Source organism: Ricinus communis, chromosome 7 (genome assembly GCF_019578655.1).
Source record: "Ricinus communis isolate WT05 ecotype wild-type chromosome 7, ASM1957865v1, whole genome shotgun sequence".
In the NCBI taxonomy this organism is placed as follows: Eukaryota; Viridiplantae; Streptophyta; class Magnoliopsida; order Malpighiales; family Euphorbiaceae; genus Ricinus; species Ricinus communis.
The window spans coordinates 7,272,380-7,294,913 of NC_063262.1; the positions used below are offsets into that span (position 1 = coordinate 7,272,380).

The 22,534-nt window shown below is 30.5% G+C and overlaps 1 protein-coding gene across 1 annotated transcript; it reads right to left on the reverse strand.

Moving 5' to 3' along the window:
• Positions 1-9,568: 9,568 nt before the first annotated feature.
• LOC8273270 (inositol-3-phosphate synthase) lies at positions 9,569-12,465 on the reverse strand. Its single transcript, NM_001323738.1, is given in 10 exon segments — positions 9,569-9,697; positions 9,983-10,045; positions 10,136-10,324; positions 10,417-10,593; positions 10,719-10,834; positions 10,925-11,151; positions 11,268-11,515; positions 11,626-11,761; positions 11,947-12,015; positions 12,171-12,465. Coding segments are annotated over 10 exon segments (1,533 nt in total). The 5' UTR covers positions 12,359-12,465; the 3' UTR covers positions 9,569-9,577.
• Positions 12,466-22,534: the final 10,069 nt, after the last annotated feature.

Consider the following 22,534-nt stretch of genomic DNA (forward strand, 5'->3'; position numbering starts at 1 on the left):
AATTGATGATTAATTAATTAGCTACGTAGTAATTGAGTAGCTATCTTCAGACAAACTTTTAGTGTTTTAGTTACTTTGTTCCTCAATTGCCCCCATTTTTTATCTGAGTATTGGTGTTGTTCCACCGCGAGAAGTGGATTTCACTGGCCGGATGGTGGTGTTGCAGATAAGTGTTTGGATATTTATTTATTCATTTTTAAAGAGATAGTGAAACAAACGGTATCAATCTAACTGGGAATAGTTAATAATAATAAAGTGAAAAAACAAGAGTAAAAAAAAATTTATCTCTTTAATTTTGTAATTTTGTTTTTCAAATAATTATGTCTATTTTTCTTTTTGTTCGTTGTTGTTTTGCAGGTAAATGTAAAAAGTGTATAAATCAAATAATACACTGATAAAAAGAAAGCAATGCTTGGGTCTATTATTCTCTTATTGCCTCATTATTCATTCTGTATTATGATTTTGTTTGATTACATGAATATTAAAACTCTTTAAACAAGAAGTTGAATAATTCTTTATTGTCTGGCTACGAATAATTAGATTTAGTATTGTTACTATTATACTTTTACTTAGGTGATATCTAAAAAGTAAACTTGGCAAAAGCTTTTTATTGAACTGTTTTTTTGCTATTATTCCAGTATTTACTTTTTAACTTTAATAGAAATAAAAAAGGATGTTAATATATTAGGCTCAAGAAAGGTCCTATTCTCCTAAACAACTCAAGAGCATGTAAAAAGACCCCAAATCTTCAAGAGTACATAGTAAAAAACTAAATGCCAAACTCCATTTAAACTTTTCAATTTTGTTTTATTGAGCTCTTCTATTTTTTTATATTGGTCTGTTTGATTCAATTTGTAGTATAATTGATAGCTAACATTGGTAATGTTTAATTCGACTTATAGTGAATAATTAATAGCTAATGGCAGATAGCTAATATATATATATATATATATATATATTTTAAAATATATTTTATTTTATAGTGCTATTTTCAACTGTGCATATTAATAAATATAGCTTATAATAGCTAAAAATATTATAATTAATTTTGTTTAATTTAATTATATTTATTATTAAATATATTTATAAAAAATTTACAAGTAGGGTTAATATTTAAATTCTACTAACAAAAATATTTATAATTTTAAATATAAAATTAAAAATATCATAATTATTTAACTACTGAGTATAATTTCACAATAATAATTATTTATTATAAATTAAAAAAACTAATTATATAAAATCAAATTAAAATAAATTATTATTAATAATTCTTAATAATGATAGTGAGAAAGCTCTAAAATAGATCTAATAGAACTAACAACTAACTGAAATTAAATCATAACTAACAGCTAATTGAGATTAAATTATCTATCTTATGCTGATTTTTATAATCTCATCAAATGAGTTTAATACAACTAATACCAACTAATATTTTCATCAACATGAAAAGTATAGAGCATCCTGCCAAGGTTTTGCAAGACAAAAGCCCAAGCCACAAGGAGCTAATTGATGGAGCTTATTTCTCAGAGGAAAATTACATTACATATCTTTTTATTTTTATATTGTTTATTTTTGTATGCCGTGCTTTAAAATTTTAATTTTTGCTAAACTAATTAATATTTAAGCTTTCTGGATTTTTTTTTTGTTTTTTTTTACTTTTATATGTGGTTTGATGATTTTTTCTAAAATTTTTATACACTTTTTAGATTTTTTTTTATAACTTTTATATGCTTTTTAGGCTTCTTATTTTTATTTTTATGCGCCTTTTGAACTCTTTTCTTCTTTCTGTATGTTTTTTGTGCTATTTTATAAATATTATTGAGTACAAAATAATTTAAAATATACTCATTTTATACCCATAATATATATATAGCCTTTGTATACTTGAAATAAGCTTAGTGTATACTATATACTCGGAGTATATTATATACTGTTAACCATAAAGTTTGAAAAGTTGTTATTCTTCGATATGGAAATACTTGTTACATCAAATTTTACATACCTCGTGTTTTCTTTTTAATATCTATTGTGATTAAAAAGAATAGGTATATAAAATGTTCTCAAAATTTGAATGAAAAAAATTCAGTAAGAATCAGAGTATCATAAATGATGTCTTTAAAGTAAGTACTCGCAAGTGCACGAACCATATTAAAGTAAAAGCAGTAAATATCCCGAGATTGATCTCTCAAGAAACGTGTTGCAAGCTTATTATAAAAACTAACTATCAAACAAATAATACCAAAAAGTAAATCTAAACACTCTAAAACAAGATTTTGAGAAAATAGAGTTCATAAAGAAGATAATAAAACAATAAAAGTAAATATGTAAATGTTTATGTTTTAAGAAAACTATGTAATGGAGAATAATATTTAGTCTTGTCAACTACTTAGTATTACCTGTTTTAATAATAACCACAAATCTAATAAATGAGAGGTGATATTTCTTCAAGTTAATGATATAACTGAAGTCTCTTAATTCAATATAGGATGAAGCACAAATGATGTTTCTCATACAACAAACTAAAGATATTTACAACCATCATAAATACTAATATGATATATTTATAACTGAAACTAATAAATATACTGAATATGAAATCATTAGTTAAATATAAAGTAACAAAGTTCATACATAAGTAGAAAAGTTTAACTAAATACTAACAAAATTTAGCCTAACATATTCAATTCCATGATCATAGTAATTAAATAGTTAAATATAAAATAAAACAAGAAAATAAAAACTCCTAGATCTAGAATATCTTCAAGGAAAAAAGATGATTGATCTTTACTCTTTACTATCCAAAAGCTTTTTTGATATTCAAAGCAGAAATAATAATGAAACTAAAGTATTTATGACAAAGAACTATAAAGAGAAAACTGCAGAGACAATGATGGTGGAACAGACCAATGGAATAAGTGTTGTTGATATCTGGTACTGATCCTAATTTATAGAGATTCATTTTTACAAGGTCATCCTCTAAGAATAAGTCTTCCAAAGAAACTTCTTATCACAACTTTTAATTCTTATCTATAAATAAATAACTAATAAAAATTCTTAAATAAAAAAGGCTAATTTGCCCCGAGGTCATGTAACTTTTTGCTAGCCCTTTAAATAATAGCTTCACGTGTCTGAATTTTGAGTCTTGACACCAATAAGTTCTATTAAGTTTAAGTATTTTGCTTCATGATTCCCTTTTGGCTAATATTACCTGTAAATAGAAAATTAAACTTAAGTGAGGAACAAACACATATTTCCTCCATATATATATATATATATATATATATATATATATATATATAATTTGGACCTATCAAATACTTAAATCTTTATTTGTCCTCAAGTAAATAACAACTTAAAAATTAACATTTGCAAAAATTATGAAGAACAATCATACTCAGCTTCAAGATTTTACTTAAAAGAATCTCATTAATGCGGACATTATGCTAACCTAAGAACAACTTGAATCATATAGTTAAAATATAACGTGGAACTATTGGCATGCTACTTGGACAACCGGTTGCCACATAAGCTGAAATTGACTGGATTCATATTTGGCATCGTCAGATGAGATAAAAATAACAAGTGTGGTACCAAAAAAGAAATAAATTGAAAGTTTGGTACCAATTGGAAGCAATTGACAAAGAATTGGTACTAACGGGGCAATTTTTTTCAAAATTTCTTTAAAATATAAACTCAATCATTATTAATAAAAGATTCGAGTATACCACCCTACATATATGTTTTACAATAAATAGATTAACTTATCTTTAAAGGATACAACTATGATGCATAATCTATATCATCATAACCCTATTCAAAATGCAAGCTTTCATTAATAATAAGAGACCAATAAATATTTTTCACATAACTTGCTTTAAAGCTCTTTTTTATTTTTTTCTATCTCTTTTCTTTATACCCCTTAAATTTAATCTTGATACTTAGAGGATTTCTATCTTTCTTGAGATTTTATGACTTTTTACGCAAATATAAATATGGATAATGAATGCGCATGGTTACTCAACATAATATTCAATCAAGGTACTTTGCATACTCATAATTCTCATTGCTATTTTATGCGAAAATCAACATTGGCCATGAAGATTTTCGATTATTAAGCAACTAAAATTAACAGAGTAAACTTATTAAACTTAGAGCTTCTTGTTTACTCATATCATATCTCACTAAATTTAGGCAAGCCAATTTAACAATAATGAAATAATAATCTAAACCATACAATTCTAATTATACCCAACTCAAACTTGTCAAACTACTCATTATTTTCATATCAAAGGATACTTTATCAATTAGGCACAACTATAGCTCATGAGTCCACGCATATATGTTAAATACTAACTCAAGAATTGAAAAATATTGGCATAATAGCATTCTTTCATTGATTCTTATGTAGGATAATAAATAAAAAGGTGAGCATAAAAATAAAAAAATTGTAAAAATCAATCAAAGTTGCTAATTCACATGGCATATTAAATTAATTAAAGGAATATCTTATTTTTGTTAAAAATTCCACATCATTAAGAAATAAGAGATATCAACAATTTATAAGGGTGAAAGCCCAATCAACCAAGTAGCTAGTCTAGTCATTTTTTGGTATTGGTTAGACCTAAGCCCAGAATCTATTTGTTGGATTCTAACATTCTCTCATTCATTTAATTCTCATGTAATCAAATTAATCAAAACCATAATATGGTATCAAAGCAAGTCTGACTCAGTTTTTTAATTTTTCGGCTTTCTTTCTAGATGTCTAGTCCCAGCGGCCCGTTCCGATGTTGCCTAGTCAAATTAAATTCCAGTTGCACTTGAGGGGGAGTGTTAGAGATCCCACATCATTAAAAAAAGAGAGATACTAACAACTTATAAGGGTGAATGTCCAACAAACCAAATGGCTAGTTCTAGTCATTTTGGTATTGGTTGGATCCAAGCTCAAAATCTATTTATTGTGCTCTAACATTTTATCAGTTATTTTACTCCCATTTAATTTCTTTTCCACACTTAAATTTGACATTGTCCTCAATGTCATTAGCATATATGGAAATAAATAATAAGAAAGGAGGCAAAAAAATAGAATATTCCTCTGAATTTCTTGTAATGCACAGTAAGCCATGAACTTAAATTCCAACCTTCATCATCCAAGTCTTAGAAACACACTTAAACATACATTATTGATAATTATAAAAGAAAAAAATAAATAAATAATTGAAAATAATAAACAATCCTAAAAAAACTAGAAAAATTAAGTCCTAAGATAATTAAAAGCTAGGTCCTATTAATAAATAAACATAAATCCTAGAATAAAATCTAAAATAAAATTCTAAATCAATGACATTAGTGATGTATGTGTAGGAGATGGACATATATTTAGGATAAAGATAGTGTTTCAACTTAAAAATAACTATTTTACTTCAAATTACTTCCCCTAATTTTTATTTAATTATTTTATTAATTTAATTTTTGCCAAATATTAACCAGAACCCTAAAATTTTCTCCCTTACTGCAACTACGCGGCCGTCTCGTGAGCTAGCGGGCTACTGTTAGGCAACAACATTTGCCCACCTCACTGCACGCTCTGCACCTCCTAGAGTCGCTTAGCCTAAGCCCACGCGGATAGCATTGTTTGCTACTATGTCAAGTGAGTCACGCCCTCATCTCGAGTGCTCCCGGCCTGAATGATGCTCCTGGACTTATGCTACGCACGGATAGTCTCCATGGTCTGTGGAGCTATATATGAGCCCATGTGATTTTTGCAGTGTCACTGCTACGAGTCCCTACGATTTTGATGCTGCCACAACTTGGCTCACGCGAAACTTTATGTTATTTTTTTTTTCAAGAAATTTTGTTAGCACTTGTGATTAAATTTAAGATACACTAAATAATAAATGAAAAAATGAACTTTAAAGGAGAATTAAAAATTAAAAATACTAAAATAACTAAGAATCAAAGAAATTGATAATTTTAACTAAAAATAACTAATATTTGCTAAACAAAATTTAACTATTTCCTAATTAATGACAAGCATATTATATAAGAACTAAGTCCTAATCCTACAAGGAAATGAGACATACCTAGAGTCAAATAATCCCTAATTTAATATTTTTCCAATAATGAATCAAACATTTAGTGCATATTAAACATACAATATCCACATAATAACATAAGATCAATGAAACATGAAAGTATAAGATTAAAAAATAAATTGACTTGTTACCGCATATGAAAAGATTATGTGTTTTGGAAATCTCAAAGCAGGTAGGAATGCTGATATTTTCTTCATAGGCTTACAAAATAAATATAAGACACTTAAATTAAAGATTATAAATTAAAATTAAATAACTAAAATGTAATGGCAACTGCAGCTACATCAACACCTATACAGAAATAAAAACCTAGATTTTTGAAATGCAACACATTGTCCTTTAATATCCTTCAGCTGATTTTTCACATTCTTCATTTCCATCGTGAATAAACCTTGTTCTTACCAAGAAACTGAATGTCCCCTTTCATTTCCTTATGTGCTGCCCTCAACAACTAGTTCTCATTAGGCATTAAACTCAGCGCTTCCCTCATTGCCTTAATTTGTGCCTGTGCTTCACCTGCTTCAACCAAAGCTTGGTTTCGCTTACTCGTCAGGTCAATTAACTCCCTCCTCAACGCATTGATGTACATCAATTAGTAATCGCTATACTCTCGGTCATACCACCTAAAAGAATCAAATTTTTGTTCATCTTTGCAAGGACAGGTATAAAACGTCCTCTCTTGGTTATGATTGCTATTTGAGATCTCAACAACAGCTCCATACCCACAACCACATATAGGTACTTCTCTTTCTCCATCCATATTTTGCAGCTATGAACTAACCTTAATGCTTTACTTTTATAGAGAAGAGAAGACATGAAACAAACCCTAATGCTTTACTTATATAGCTTTTATATACATTCTTTTATAATTAAAATGACGTGGACATGATGTTGCACATCAACAAGGAGCATGGCAAATCACTTCACGAAAATTAATTCTATTTTACTCACTGTAATAGAAGGACTAACATTTTAAGGTTTCAATTTCACTAAGTAAAAGTGCAAGTTCCGAAAGCCCAAAAAAAAATAAAAATACAAAAATTAAACAATGCATTTTTCCTTCTATTTAGGCATTCTTTAGTCCGGTGACCTTGTCTTAAATGAAGCAATCATCTTTTGGGTTTCTTTTTGTAAGAATACATTTTTTTTTATATAAAAAATATTGTGTAAATTAGTGAAAATATTAAGAATATTATTTTTTATTTTTTCTAAAAATACGTTTTTGATTTTTTAATTGGTTGTTTTTTAACATATATTTTTAAAAGAAAAGTTAAAAATAATATTTAAATTGAAATAAAAAATTTGCACAATATTTTTTATTGATTTTAGAATATTTCTGAAAAGTTATATTTCTTTTTGACAAAGTAAACACTTCAAACACAATTTTTTCAGCAAGAGCAGAGAATATAGAGCCAAATCGCCCAACAAAATATTACAAACAGAGTCGGAAGTTCAAGTAACCCAAATAGATCAACTATACACACCCAATTGGATTCATAAAATCATCGAATCAAAAAGAGATTTAACAGAAATGAACCTAAAATTCATCCAAAAGTTACAAGACATCCGTCAAGCCATTTCCACCGCTAAGCATATTAACACATAATTTGGAGGTTCATAGCCTCCCAAACCTGTAATATAAAGAATAAAATAGGATCATGCCCAAAGCTTAACTATTAATCTATAGGAAAGTTTCTAAAAATATCTTAAAATCAACAAAGAAAATAAATATCGTTTCTACTGTGTAAATTTTTTTTTTAAATTACTGTTTTTCTAATATTATTTTTTTCATATTTACGGTGTGTTTGTTTTTAATTATTTTTATTATTCTTTAATTATTTTTCTGATTGTTTGACCCAAAAACGACCAAAGAAAAACAGAAAACAACCGAACCCGTAACTTTAATAAAAAAGTTAAAATACTATGTTGTTGATATTTTAACACGGTTATAGAAAAAAATATATTTTTATTATTTTTCCTATTTTATACATCAAAGTGAGCCCAATGTACAAGCAAAGAGAAATTAGCCCAAAAGCCCAACTAAAATCTTGAAACCTAGAAACTGACTAGGCTTATATATATCAACTTTCAAGAGTAGTAACACAAATTATTATTACTATTATCTTCTCTTTTCTTTCTTTTTCTTTTTCTGTGTTGTATTGGTTTTGTTAGCTGCTTTGAGCAGTTACTTTCGGACCAAACTAGCAGTAAACTTCGCAATTAAACCACGAGAAAAGAACGTTGAAAACATGTAAGATTGACTAACATGATGGCACCTTCTCGATTAAATAAGTGACAGAACGAGTCTAAATTGGTTGCTGTGTTAGAAACATATTGGCCGTTAAGCAAGTCAATATTCGAGCCTATCCATTTACTATCACAGTAAGAACACCAAAGAAAATGACAGACTTTTCCTAAGCTAATTGCTTGGGATTTAATCAATCATACGGGAGTCACGTCTCGCTTGTACTCGATGCAAAAGGCACATACAACTGAAGCCACTAACACCGAAAAATTTAATGTTGCTGCTAATATAACAGCTTAGTGGCTACATCCCCTATGTGACTGGCTTCTAAGTGGTGACCCAAGAGAGCTTATCAACTTGAAACCTGCCCAACGGTGCCCGTTAGCTTTTTGTATGATTGCAGGGACTCTACACAACAGTTAAGTTTAGGACATAAACATGGGCTCCCAAAAAAAGGAACTTGATGCACATGTGAGAGGACCACCAACACCACCATCGTCCTTCATCATATATCAATCAGGAATTAAATGTCCTCGGATTGTTGTATCAATTGTGTTTCTGGACCTTTGCGTGTGGACCTTTCCTAGCTACGTCAAGCCCCAGCAGTAACAAGAGTTCCACATGTATGGTACTGAAGGAAGGCAGACCAGGGACCATTTAGTATGCTTTACCCTTTCTGTGATACTGGACATTAACGCTTTCAATGACGAAATAAATTATTACATTGATCAATAATAGAATCTCAATCACATGGAACTACAAGCCCACATCGTACAGTAATGTCTTAAAATTCTTTGTCAAGTTCATTACTTCCACAAGGAGGCCAAGCATTAGTTCACTTTCAAGGGCCTGGTTTTGCATTCATCCAGAGAGAAATGAGGAGTTGCTTTCATGCAAATTAGATGAGAAGCAAACACACAGCTCAGTTAAACCAGAAAAGAAAACAAGTTGCACATTTCCATCTATTTCAAGATAAAAGAGTTGATAAAGGACCAGTCAAAGCAAACGGAGCTATACATGGAGCACCATTCAATAACGATAAATTAATAGAAAATCCATACTATAGTAAAGGGTAATGGCATATGATACGAATATTACATTTAGGAAGCACATTGACCACATACTCGGTGAAAGAAAGAGACAAAAGAAAGATAAACATTCTTTTGGCAACCCCTGGATGGGTCTACCAATCTTCTTCTTCTTCCACTTTTTTTTTTTTACTTCTTCATTGTATGTTTCACTTGTATTCCAAAATCATGTTGTTCTCAGGAGCCAAACCAACACAAGCTCTCAATATGTTCTCCAGCATTGCACGCTGCTTTGACAGTGCATTCACCACTGGGGTGCCTGGTGGAACCTGCATACCATTTTACATCCCATTTAGTAATAATGAACACAACCCAGCATTAAAACAAGTATACAAGCAAAAGGGTTCCTTATAAGATAGTCATGATTCCCATAATTTTCATATACTTTCTTGCAAGTAGCTACTTGAGTTACCTGTCTGAACCGATTGGCAGCAAGATATAAATGCAACAGCAGAATAAAGGTGGCATTAAACAATTAAACTTTCCTGCCGTTTCACTTTTTATTTAAAAGCACAGCTATCAAATCCAAAGCTGTAGAAGGTGTGGGAACTTACAAGAGGAGCCTTGGTGAGGTAGCTGAGAATGGTAGCCACAGGATGGAAGGAATGGAACTTTCCCTGCACAAAAAGTAAATTCAAGTTGCAAGTCGGGCTCTAAATTATACAAAAGCTAGAACAGTAAACATAAAATATGAATGAAAAACACACCTCTCCTTCAGCTTTAAGCTGGATCCTGGTGCTGAGTTCAGCAAGTAGGACCAAATCCAAAATAATGGGTGCAGCCAAGAGGGAATCCTCGCAAGTGTTGTGCAGGACTATGGTGCTTTTGCCACCCATGAAAATCTCTGAAGTGTACTCATCCATAGCTCTCTTGCTATCCCCCACATATGGCACGTACTACAAGGAACCACCAATAAAGTCATCAAGAGTGTTATTGAGACTTAAATCAACGAAAGAGACAACGATGGAACAGGAAAGGGTAAAATTACCTTGATGACCACAACATGGTCAGGATGTTCACCAGGTTCATAGAGGATACCATTGCTAGAGACCATGTCATCAACAACATTGCTTTTGGATATTTCTTTGGAACGGAAAGTTTGCGGTGCTGAAAGGTTCATGCCATCATTGTTTCCTAAATGGTTGTAACTCACTATTGATGTTGGCTGTAACATCCACCATTTCAAGCACCCATCAATATCATCTCAATGTTTGACAATAGAGTATAATTAAATGATCATTCTAAATTTTGTTTGACGATTAAAAGAGTAAGCACAGGCTTTGTATATACCTTAATACCAGCCCCAACAAGGAAATCAACCAGTACGGATTTCATCTTGGTCTGACCACTCTTGAAGTCATCCCCGCCGATCAAACTGTTCCCCTTAATAGCCAAATCAATAACCCCTGTGTATCAATTTCACTTAGTTTTAGAAACGACGGTGACTATAGCTTCAAGCAAGCAAAAGGGAAAAAACTTGAAGAGGTCAAAATTACCAGGAACAAAAGTGTTCTGTGGGCTTCCATTAATGAAAGGAACATTTTCAAAGATACAAGCCAAAGCATACAAGGTTGAGGGAGATATCTCAGCTTCATTTCTCTCCAAAGAAGCCAAGAGGCTCTCCATAGTGTCATTTAGCCCCACAACAACATTACTGTACCTCTCAGTGTTGGCAGTCCAAAGCACAACGACTTTATCCACTTTGGTTTTCTCCTTAAACTCCCTGATTTAATCATATTATCGCACCATATATATTAATTACTTTCACATAAAGGGAACAAAAGAGAACCTTTTTGTAACTAGTCCATACTTTAAACGCAAAAGTAAAGGTAATTATACCTAATATCCTTGACAATTTGTTCCATCTGTTCTTTTTTAGTGCCTTTAATCACGTTGTTGGCACGCGATCCTTGATTAGCAGCAATAAAATCAGGGTCATAGATTCCAGGGAGTGGAACCATAGATTCCATGTAGGGCCGCAATTGTTTCTGAAGATCAATATCCAGAACCTTAGCCCTGGCCATAGCATCAGCCAAGTTCATGTCACTTATGTCCCACCCACCAAACACAATGTCATCTGGATTCACCTGTTTTCATTTAAAAAAATAAAAAAGAAACAAATTTTACCATTAATTACAAACTAATATGCAGAAATACTAAATTAAATTAAACACAACAGAAATAGTTAAGAAATTACCATGGGGAGAAGGCTCTTGAATGGAGCATAAATCTCTTCTCCATTAAAAGACCCAACTCGAATTGATGAAGCTTGAGTGAGCGAGCCAAAGTAATTTGCTTGCTGCACTTTGTCTTTGGTAGCCCAGGAGATTCCTCTGAAGTGCAAAAGAAATAAATAAATAAATAAAAAAGTCATGACCCACATCTTGGAATCGATTTAAGAATTCGAATAAAAACAATTTTGCATGCAATATCTACCAAACTAATTAAAATAACAATTAAATTCTACCAAACCCAAAAGGCAACAATTTGTATATTTTCAGTTAAAGCAGATGCTCACTCTCTGTTCGCTATAACACCACCGGTGAGAGTAGAACCATTGTTTCCACCCCAACCCACAAGCATAACCCTGTATAACAACAAAATGATCACATTTCAAAATGTTAAGATAGACCCACAAAAAGGAACATTAAATCAATGGAAATGAACAATTAAAGAATGAAACTGGGATTTAAAAAATATATATTAAAAATTCAAAAAACATGAGGGAAATGAGGTGCAAACCCTAATTTAGGAACATGGACATCAGTCTTGAATTCATATTGGACTGTTTTGGGTTTTACAATCCATTGATAGGTACCATTTCTGTTCTCATGAACAAGCTCAGTTGTTTCATAGTTATACACAGAGTGAATCTCATCCTCTGAGTACTTAACATTAGGACTCTCAACCTTAAATTTCTCAATAAACATTTTCAAAAGAATTTGAATACAAAGATTGAGATTGCAAGCTCACAAAACAAAAACAAGAACGAAAAGCAAAGAAGAACCGGAATTTGCTTCCAATCTCAACCCTATGTGCTCTTCCAGGGCCACGAAAGCGGTGTATAAATAGAGGAAATGAAGCCATGATCCGCCACGTGGTGATCTGTTAATGGCGGTGGCCCTACTTTTGGTGGTATTATTGGGCTCTCATGGGTCCATATCAAAGCTTGGCCATGCAAAAATTCATGTACAGCGACACTAGAGCCTAGAGTCTCAGTCCATTGGATCGGCACGTATTAGTTGACACATGCGAGTGTAAGCGCCAAAGAGAGACAAGTGGCTGCACTTTACGCGTGGCGTAATCCTGTGAGGCCTGGTTATTTCTCTCAATTCCATTTTTTATTTAAAAAAGAAAATATATGTGGTTGTGGGGTCCAATAAATATTTATAAGAAGATACTGGAATTTGTTGGCGAAGGTGACTCGTGAAGTTTTTGAAGAGAGCGAAATGATTGACCCAGAAACGGCTTAGAGTGAGGCTGATTTGTTTAAAATGGGAGAGCGTATGATGAACGCGCCATGTGAGCGAGTAGGGTCGGAATTCAGTTAACTGCCATCATTCCTTTAGAGGTGACCGTTTTCACTATTTCTAGAGGAGTGCATAGACTAGACTAGAAAGTGGTCTTCAAGTTCAATTTTAATTTTAATTTTGATTTTGTCTGTTTGAATTTGTGTTAGCTGTTGCTGGTGGGGCATATGTAACCGTTAAACCATCAAGAAGTAGGACGTAATTTTTTTCCTTTTTTGACGGGATGTAGTAGGACGTAACTGTTCATATAATAAAGTGGTTATTATATTCGAAAAAGTTATATTATTTAGAAGGTGACTTAATTGGATACTAATTTCTAAGAGCACTTTTAACTATGCTTTTTAGCCTATTATTTATAATAAAAATATTTTTAAAATATTTCAATATAAAAAATAAAATATCTTATCTAAGTTTAATATGTTTTTTATTTTTTATATTTTATTTTATTTTTTTATTTATATAATTATCAAAAATTTAATTTTTAAAAATTTTACAATAGAAAAATAAGAATTATAAATATATATTAGTTAGCATGTACAGAAATTTATAGTGTATTTATTAAATATAAAGTAGAGAATAAAATTAAATTTTTTTATATGTAGAGAAGCAAATTAACTCTTTACTTTATATTTAAATAATAAAATATATTAAAATATAATAAAAAATATATAAATTTTTAAAATAAAAAGTTTGACATATATAAGAATGCATTAAAGATGCTCTAATAGTTTAGATTAAATTTTTAATTTATAACTACATTGTTAATCTTTATTTAATTAACAATAACTATTTTTTTAATATATTTGAATGAGATGGAATTTGAGGATAAATCACCATGTAATTCATTGTCACTTTTTTATGGTCGTAACTATTTCTTTTATAGATAAAAATTGTTATTTTTTAAATAAGAGACTGAAGTGCGTGAGTTAGTATATTAAGTCTATACATTTTTTGAGTGCTTATACATGTGAGCATATCAATTTAATAAAATGCATGAGCACTCTATTAAAGTATATGAAGTGAGACATTGTAGATTGAGATTCCTATATATTTACCCACATTTGATATCATGTCAGATGATGCATCTAAAATTTTTACAGTTTTGAGCATCCGTTGATTACTGGTTTTATGAGAATTCTGCATCTTGTGAAGGATTGGTATAGTTTTACAAAGCTATAATTGGAAAGAAAGCTATAGTTGGAAAAGAGTTGGTGCAGTATTATAAAGCTATAGTTGGTCAGATTTTCTAAAACAAAAGCTGGCATTAACTCACCTTATTTTTTGGAATTAAAATTTTCACCTTTTATGGTTATAATTATTTTTTTTTTCGATGTAAGCACATGCTTTTTTCAAATAAAGAATTCAAGTGTGCAAGTCGAGCGTAGTTGGTATCGCGCTTTCTTTCTTTATACATTTTTTGAATGTTTTTACGGATTAATATATCAATTTAATAAAAGATGTGAGCACTCCAAGTATGTGAAAGTGGAACATCGCAAATTGAGATGCCTCTATATTAAATAATCAAATTCAAATATTTAAATATGTATTGTGTCTAATTTAAATATAATTATATAGTTTAATTTTTCTTATTTCCTCAATACTTTATTCTATAAATTTATAAATAATTTATTAAATATAAAAATTCATCAATTAATTTTTACATCTAGGCAGAGCCAGCTCAACACCCTTTGTAGCCTAGACAGTATTTTAAATATGGTTCTATTAATATAAATATATTTTAAAAATTATTTTTTTGGCTTTTGAGATATAAAATCACTAATTAATTTTTTATATTTAATTTTAAAAGTAATATTTTTCCAATTGATGATATAGGTAAATTATTTGGTCTTTCTTATGATATGGTTGGATGCAAATAAGATTTATTAATTTTAATTGTAAAAACTTTTTCTGTTGAAGTTATAGTGATAAAAATAGTTAATAAATTCTATAAATTATCCATACATTTGGAAAAAATTTATCTTTCTTCATAAAATCTAAAATATCAACTTGTGTTTTTATTTTTTGTTTATAATTTCTTTTATAATTTTAAATTTTAAAGATATATATAAACCGCCAATTTCAGAAAATATATCATGTTTTAGAAATATTTCCAAATTTAGATAAGTTATTTCTAAATTATCATCATTAAGCAATTTTAATTTAGATATATAAAATAAATAATGATTAATTTTTTAGTTTAATAACAAATTATCAAGTAGATTATTAATGTTAATTATTACTTTATAAGTTTAACTTATTTATGATTTTAATAAAATCAGAAGTCGATAAAACTAATAACTTTTTTGAGGTCTCTGTGAGTGCGGCTTTTCAGGACCAGCCCCAAGCGATTGCAGCCTCGTCACCATATCAAGGAATCGTTCTTTGTACTAGGCTTGTTTCAAAATGAGTCGTTTGGTTGAAGGTCCTAAAGGATTACAATGATCTTAAGACTATCGGAAAAAAGGAACCGCCACCCAGAAGATCGGGACAAGTGTGGGAGCGAGGATGACGGCTTTGTACCTCTTGCAAAGAGCCTAAGATTTTCCCTCCTAAATCTAGAGATTCTTGGTTCAGAAAGTTAGGTACGACTAGGAAAGGTTTAAGAAGTACATATATCCGCCTAGGCAGTGACACCTAGCCTCCACTAAAGTAAACAAGTCCTTGCCTAGCCTAATAACATTATCTTAACCTAGTCCGCCTACATATTTTAAACATAAACCTTTATTAACTTATTAACATGTGAGGTGAGCAAAGCAAAACTAGCCTAAGGATAAGGTACATTGGTACCTCAACTAGTCCTAGAAAGGAGACATATTAGTGCTTTTACTAGTTTTAATTGAGAGCATATTGGTATCTTAGATTTTATCTTTACATGTTAAGGCAATCAAATCAAATATCCGGTTTTATTTTTCTGAGTCTAAGTGTCGAGTTTATTTTATCTTTAGCATTTGAGGTGAACACATGCATTAAGATACTAAAAACTCACATTGGTAAGCTTGATTATTATTTTGCATATGAATTAAGGATAACAAGAAGAAGGTCCACCTGTGCGAGTTCAAGGTCCACTTGTGCGAGTTCAAACACTGAAAAACACAGAAATGTGAAAATGGTGTCACCTAAGCCTGAAACAAGGTCGTTAGCTTCAATTGACCTCTAGACACACTCACGCGAGGTGAATTTGTGCTTGCTCAATGGTCCAGAGCATGAAACTCATCAAAAGGGTCTATGGTCTAGCAAGCGCGTAGTGAACCGTGCGAGCTCGATGACTCAAAGCTTGAACACGTCAAAATGACACCATTTATAAGCAAAAGACAACTGAATATGAACAAAATGACATAAACTAAGGCAAAACGAGCATGAACCTGCACAAGTACAGGTCTACTCGCATGAGTTTAGCTACCTAAAAACCATAGACTTTGCATTGTTGAATAAAAAACATAAAAACACCATAAAATAAATAAATAAATAAATCAATGCAGCATATGCAATAGAGATGAAAACGAGATAAAGATTAAATTTTAGCCCTCAAGTAGCAATCCTTTTAAAAATTGAACAAAAGTAAATGGATAAGTAGAAGAAACAATTTCTAACCTTAGGACACTCTTAACCTCTTAAGACCTAGGAAAAAACTTCATTCTTCTCTTTTCTTTTCTAAGTTAAATTGACAAGGGTTTGACTTCTCTTTTTTTTCTTTTTTTCGTTTCTCCTATTTTTCCTCTCTTGTACTCTCTTTAAAAAAAAACAATTAGTAATCTTTGATTTAGAGGAGAAGTCCTCTATTTATTAGGAATATTTTTTTGCTTAAAAATTGGATGGCTCATAATTTTTCTCTAGTTTTCCCAATTGTTAAATGAGTAACACCTCATTAATGAGGTCTATATAGACACTCAGCTCGCACAAGCTTAGATCAAGTAAGAGCTTCACACACGCGGGGTTAACTTGAGTGTGCGCAAGCTTAGCTTGAACTTGCGTGAGCTTAGGTCTAGGACCCATGATGGTGCTATAAGCTAGCCTCGCGTGAGATCAGGGTGAAGTCGCCAAGGTTTACTTTGAACCAATGTGGATTCAGGCTTAGGGTTTAGTCCAGTGTGCTCTTTTGACCTTGTTTTTCATGTTTTTAGTTTTCAAAGTTCTTTTGGACCAAAATTATACCTTCTTTCCTTTTAACCATTAGCCAACTAAAAATCCTGATCATTAGGTTTATCCAAATAGTAATCTCGATTTTCATTGATAATAGTTTGCCCCCCTAATTTAGAGGATAATTTTTTTGAAACAAAATCTTGGATTTTGTGGAAAAAGCATTTTGAAAAAGAAGAGTCTTATCAAAGCAAAGATTTGTTTTATGAGTATAGGGTTGTACCTTGTCTAGCATTTGTGTGTGGTGCACTGTGTCTTTTGAGTTCACTGATGTTTAAGCATATGATGCATAGGGTATCCTACGTCTTATGTGTGAAGTGTTTTTCACATATTTTGCATAATATCTTGATGATCTAGATTTTATTTTTGTTGTGCTAGTGTGATCCTAATGTCTTTTATGTAAGCTTGCCCCCTACGTTTTTGAAAACTGAGACAGTGATTATTGATGCATTTTTGTCTCTTGGTAAGGCGTCTTTGATTAGTGCGTCTCTGATTGAGGCATCTTTGATTGGTGCATTTCTTGCTAAAACGTCTTCGAAGGTATGTCTCTAGATGAGGCGTCTTTCTTACACAAGTGATTTTGTGGCTTATTTTTCAAAACCAACTAGGTCTTGCAAAACCATTCTCCGTACTAGCCTCATTTCAAAATGTATCATTCAATTGAAGGTCCTAAGGGATCATAGTGATCTTAAGACCACTGAAATAGATGAGTCGCCACCTGAAAGATCGAGACAAGTGAGAAGTACATATGTATTGAGATGCGGGAAGCTTGCTTTAATCATATGAAGTGTAATCCTAGTGCACAAAATAAACATACATGGTAGGAGGTGAAGAAAATAGAATAATCGGAAAGGGAATAAGGATAACGGGAACAATTAGGGGGGGTGGGGGGGGAGGCGGGGGTTGTGTGCTAATTCAAATATGGGATTAAGAGCCTTAACACAAATAATATACAAATAATAAGGCTTCCACCAAACAATAAGTCCTGCATCTAAGGTTAGCACATTAACAAATCACAAATAATAAATAAAAGCAATAAAGACAATTAATAAACAAAATATAATTAAATTAAAGCTAAATAAAGTGTAGGAAAATAAAGGCAGAATATAAAAACTAAATAGAAAGTATATAAATAAAATAGCAAGAATGGAAAATAATTAAGAATAAATTATTTAGTTGATTATTAGAGTGAATTCGCATGAGCCATGGGTGAACCTGTGCGAGGTCAGGTTCCTCAGTTACACTAGAGGTATAAAATGGCATCATTTTGAATCAAGCAATCTATTTAGACAAAATCAAGCTGAACTCGCAAGAGTACAAGGTCCACTGGCACGAGTTCAGAACTCAAAAGGAACAAAAATGTGCAAACGATGTCGCTTTAACCTGAAAACATGGTTGTTAGGTTTAGTTAGCCTCTAAACATGTGCACGCGATGTGAACCCGTGCGAGCTTAAGTATCTAGAGCCTAGAACTCGGCAAACGATGTTGTTTAAGCTTAAACGATGTCATTTTGGGTCCAATGGGGCTCTAGTCTAGAAAGCACAAGGTGAACCCACACGAGCTCAATGAATCAAAGCCTGAACACATTAAAACAACATTGTTTATAAGCAAAAAAAAAACAACTGAATATAAACAAAACAACATCAAATAAGGCAAAACGAGCATGCATCCGAGCAAGTGTAGGGTCCTCTCATGCGAGTTCAGCTATCCAATAACTATAAAGTTGTTGAATCAGAATGCAAAAACACCAATAAATAAATCTAAACAACAAATGTAATAGAGATGAAAACATAATAACTATTAAATTTTAGCCCTCAAGTCGATACCCTTTTCAAAATTGAGCAAAAGTAAATGGGTAAGAAGTAGAAGAAACATTTTCTGGCCCTAGGACACTCTTAACCCCTCAAGAACTAGGAAAAACTCTTCTTTTTTCTAAAATGAATCGACAAGGGTTTGACTTTTTTTCTTTTTCTTTCTCTTTTCTCTTCTTTTTCCTCTATTGTACTCTTTTTCTTTTAAAAATTGGTAACATTTGGCTTAGAGGAGAAGTCTTCTATTTATAGGCAATTTTTGGCCTAAAATTGGATGGCTCATAATTCCCCCCACCCCCCACACACACACACTCTTTTCCATCGCTATATGAGCAACACCTCATTAATAAAGTCTATAAAGACACTGACCTCGCGCGAGCTTAGGTCGAGCTCGAGCTCCACGAGTGGAGGGTTAGCCTGAGCATGCGCAGGATCAGCTTGAACTTGTGCGAGCTTAGGTCTAGGACCCATGCTAGTAGTGTAAGCTAGCCTCGTGTGAGCTCAAGCTGAACCCGCCCAAGCTCACCTTGGAGCAGCGCAGGTTCAGGCCTAGGTTTCTATTACGCTTTTTTGACCTTGTTTTTCCTATTTTTAAACGTTTTTTAATGTTATTTTGAACCGAAATCATTCTTTCTTTCCTTTTGACCATTAGTCAGCTAAAAATTTTCATCATCGAACTTATAGAATTTTTTTTTTGATTTTTAATGATAACAGTCTCCTATTTTCTTAAGCCCTATTCATAGGCCTTAGTATCCTATGCTATGAGTCAACACTGATCTATATATTGACAAAAATTTCATCGAATCAATGAAATTTACTTTGTTAATTTTTTATACTTTATTTTATCTAAAAGTAGATATTTATTATCTAATATCATTTTTTTATTTTCTTATGTCATTAGGATTGGATAAAGAAAATGTAACAATATAAGTATTATCATAGATAGAATAAATTGTTATTCAGTAAAAGTTTAGTGACTAATTTATTCTTTTACAATTTAAGAGATAGCATCTGACATTGACAATTATTTTAAGAATATTTCTTCACTAATATCACATTATTTATATATAGTTAAAAACTGACCAATGTTAATTACATTAAAGTTATATAGCTAAATAGTTATAAAATATTTTAACCAAATAGTTACAAATTAAAAATTTGGTACAAATTATTAAAAATAGTTAATCAGTTCGGTCATAATTTATCTTATTTATATCATTATTTTTATTTAATAATATAAATACATGTTGTATTTATTACTATTTATTTGATGTGATACTTAATAAACAAAAAATAAATACAATCATTACTTTATATTTATATTGATATTATTCTTATATCAATATAATTCTAACACTTGCAATCATTACAGTTTGCTACCACTGTTATCTAAAACTTAAGCCATCACGATTCCGGGCTTTTTACTTGAATATGTTAAAAAAAGAAATAATTAATAAAGGTAGTTTCTTATATATGCTTTTTGTTGCCAGGTGGAATGCTCGAGGCAAAGTTCGTTAAGGATAGGATTTGGGCTTCTTTATCCTTTACTTGAAATGGGATTTAGTATATAAGCTCAAAACACCAGAAAAAGAAAAAAAAAGTTGAAAACCCATATAAAGATTCTTTCTTTTGTGATGTGCTAATTATCATTATTATTAATGGCTTTTATTTACTAATTACTACTATAAATACTTCAAATTTTTCAAAAAAAAAATATTTTTAATTATGTTATTTTCATTGTCTAAAATTTTTAAACATTATTAATATTTGTAGAAATAAAACTAAAAATAACGAGTAAATTATAAAAAGTCTATTGGACATGCATAATTTTTTTTTTTTTTTTACTATAAAAATTATAGTCTTTAGAATAAAGAGGATGCTATAAGAAGGTACCAAATTATAAAGAGTTTCAACTTTATAAAGAGGGATCACAGAGATCAAAACTGAAGCTAATTATGGACTGTATAGCGATCAGGGCCATACAACATGCAAAGGACAATGACTCCATCCATCAAGAGCCAATGACCACAAAATTGATTTGTGGTTCGTGTAAGCTACGGGCATATGAGCAGCATTTCTCAGCAGAATAGTACACATTCACACACAAATATACACTAAAAAAATACAAAAAATAAAAAGACATCCCTAATGCCATTACATTTTCTTAAAGGGAATTAGAGGTATTTCACTACCCTTTTGCTTTCTGTGTATTTCTTTTGTTCTTGGTAATGAAAGAAAAGAAAATTCTTTGTGGGTGGTCCATGGCAATATATATCACTTTCAGCTTGTTGATAAGGTCTCCACATCCTGTTAAAGGACAGAGTAAAAAATTTAGGACCATGATCACATGAAAGGTTCTGCAGTTTTCACTTTCCTGGAAAACAAGAAAAAAGTACTTACGAGCTTTAGTTATCTAATAACTTTATCTGCTGTTTTCTTTGCTTCATTATTGATGTTTCTCGTCCAGAATCTTCTTTCTTTGTAAATTGTTTCCAGTGACTGCTATTTTATCCTTTTCAGCATTCACGCATGTCAAGATATCTTTGTATGCAACTTCTTCTGAAACTTTCTATTTTTTATACCATAATGAAAAATTTACATCAGTAATAACATGGGAGTGCTTCACCAAATAAAACTGTATTTATGCATTGCATCCATGATCAAAAACTGACACTAGATTGGTTATTTTTTAATGTAATAATCTAGAATAATCTAGAGCTTGACATTAAATTGTTTGTTTTGATGGTCCTATATCTATTTCCTTATATATATAAATTAGGTTTCAATTTAGATATTTAGTTAAAATTTTCAATTAAAATGCAAGTTTGAGAATAAGGATTCAAACTTGCTCTTTTTATTGTAAATTTTTATCCTATAGAAAATTCCAATTCATTAAATAAAACAGTCCTTTTATCCAAAAAAAAAATAGTTCTCTTTTTCTTTAATTTCAAACAGACAATACATGGATAAACAATTAGTTATTTATTAAATTTATTAATTTAATTTATTAGCTCAAACAGACACCGATGAAAGACATTATTCTCTTCCTTTCAAGAAAGACATTGTTCTCTTGCGTGTTAGGTTATAAGTGTTGTAAATACTTGTTTAATTTGGTTGATCCATGCAGTTAGTAGTTGGTGGCTGATAGTTTATACTTGATAGCTGATGTTTGATAAATGAAACCATTTCATAAAATTTTATTAGCAGGTGTTGTTAATATGTTAAATAACTATTGAAGATAAATTTATCCTTAAATATATTTTATTTTATTTTATTATACTATTTTTAATAGTGCAAATTAATAAATAGCTTAGTTATAGTTAATTTTGTTTAGCTCAATTAGATTTACTATTGAAAATATTTATAATTTTTATTAGAAATATGGATTAAAATTTAAATTTCACTAATAAAAGTTTCTAATTTTAAATACCATAAATATAAATATTATAATTACTTTAGTACTGATTGAAATTAAATTAGCTATCAGATATTGATTTTTTTAAAATTTTATTAAACAATTTAATATAACTATTTAATAAGAAATACCTAACAACTGCATAAAATTACTTAACTATAAAATAAAATAAAAAACACTGTAAAAGAAAATGAATCATCAATCATATTTTAC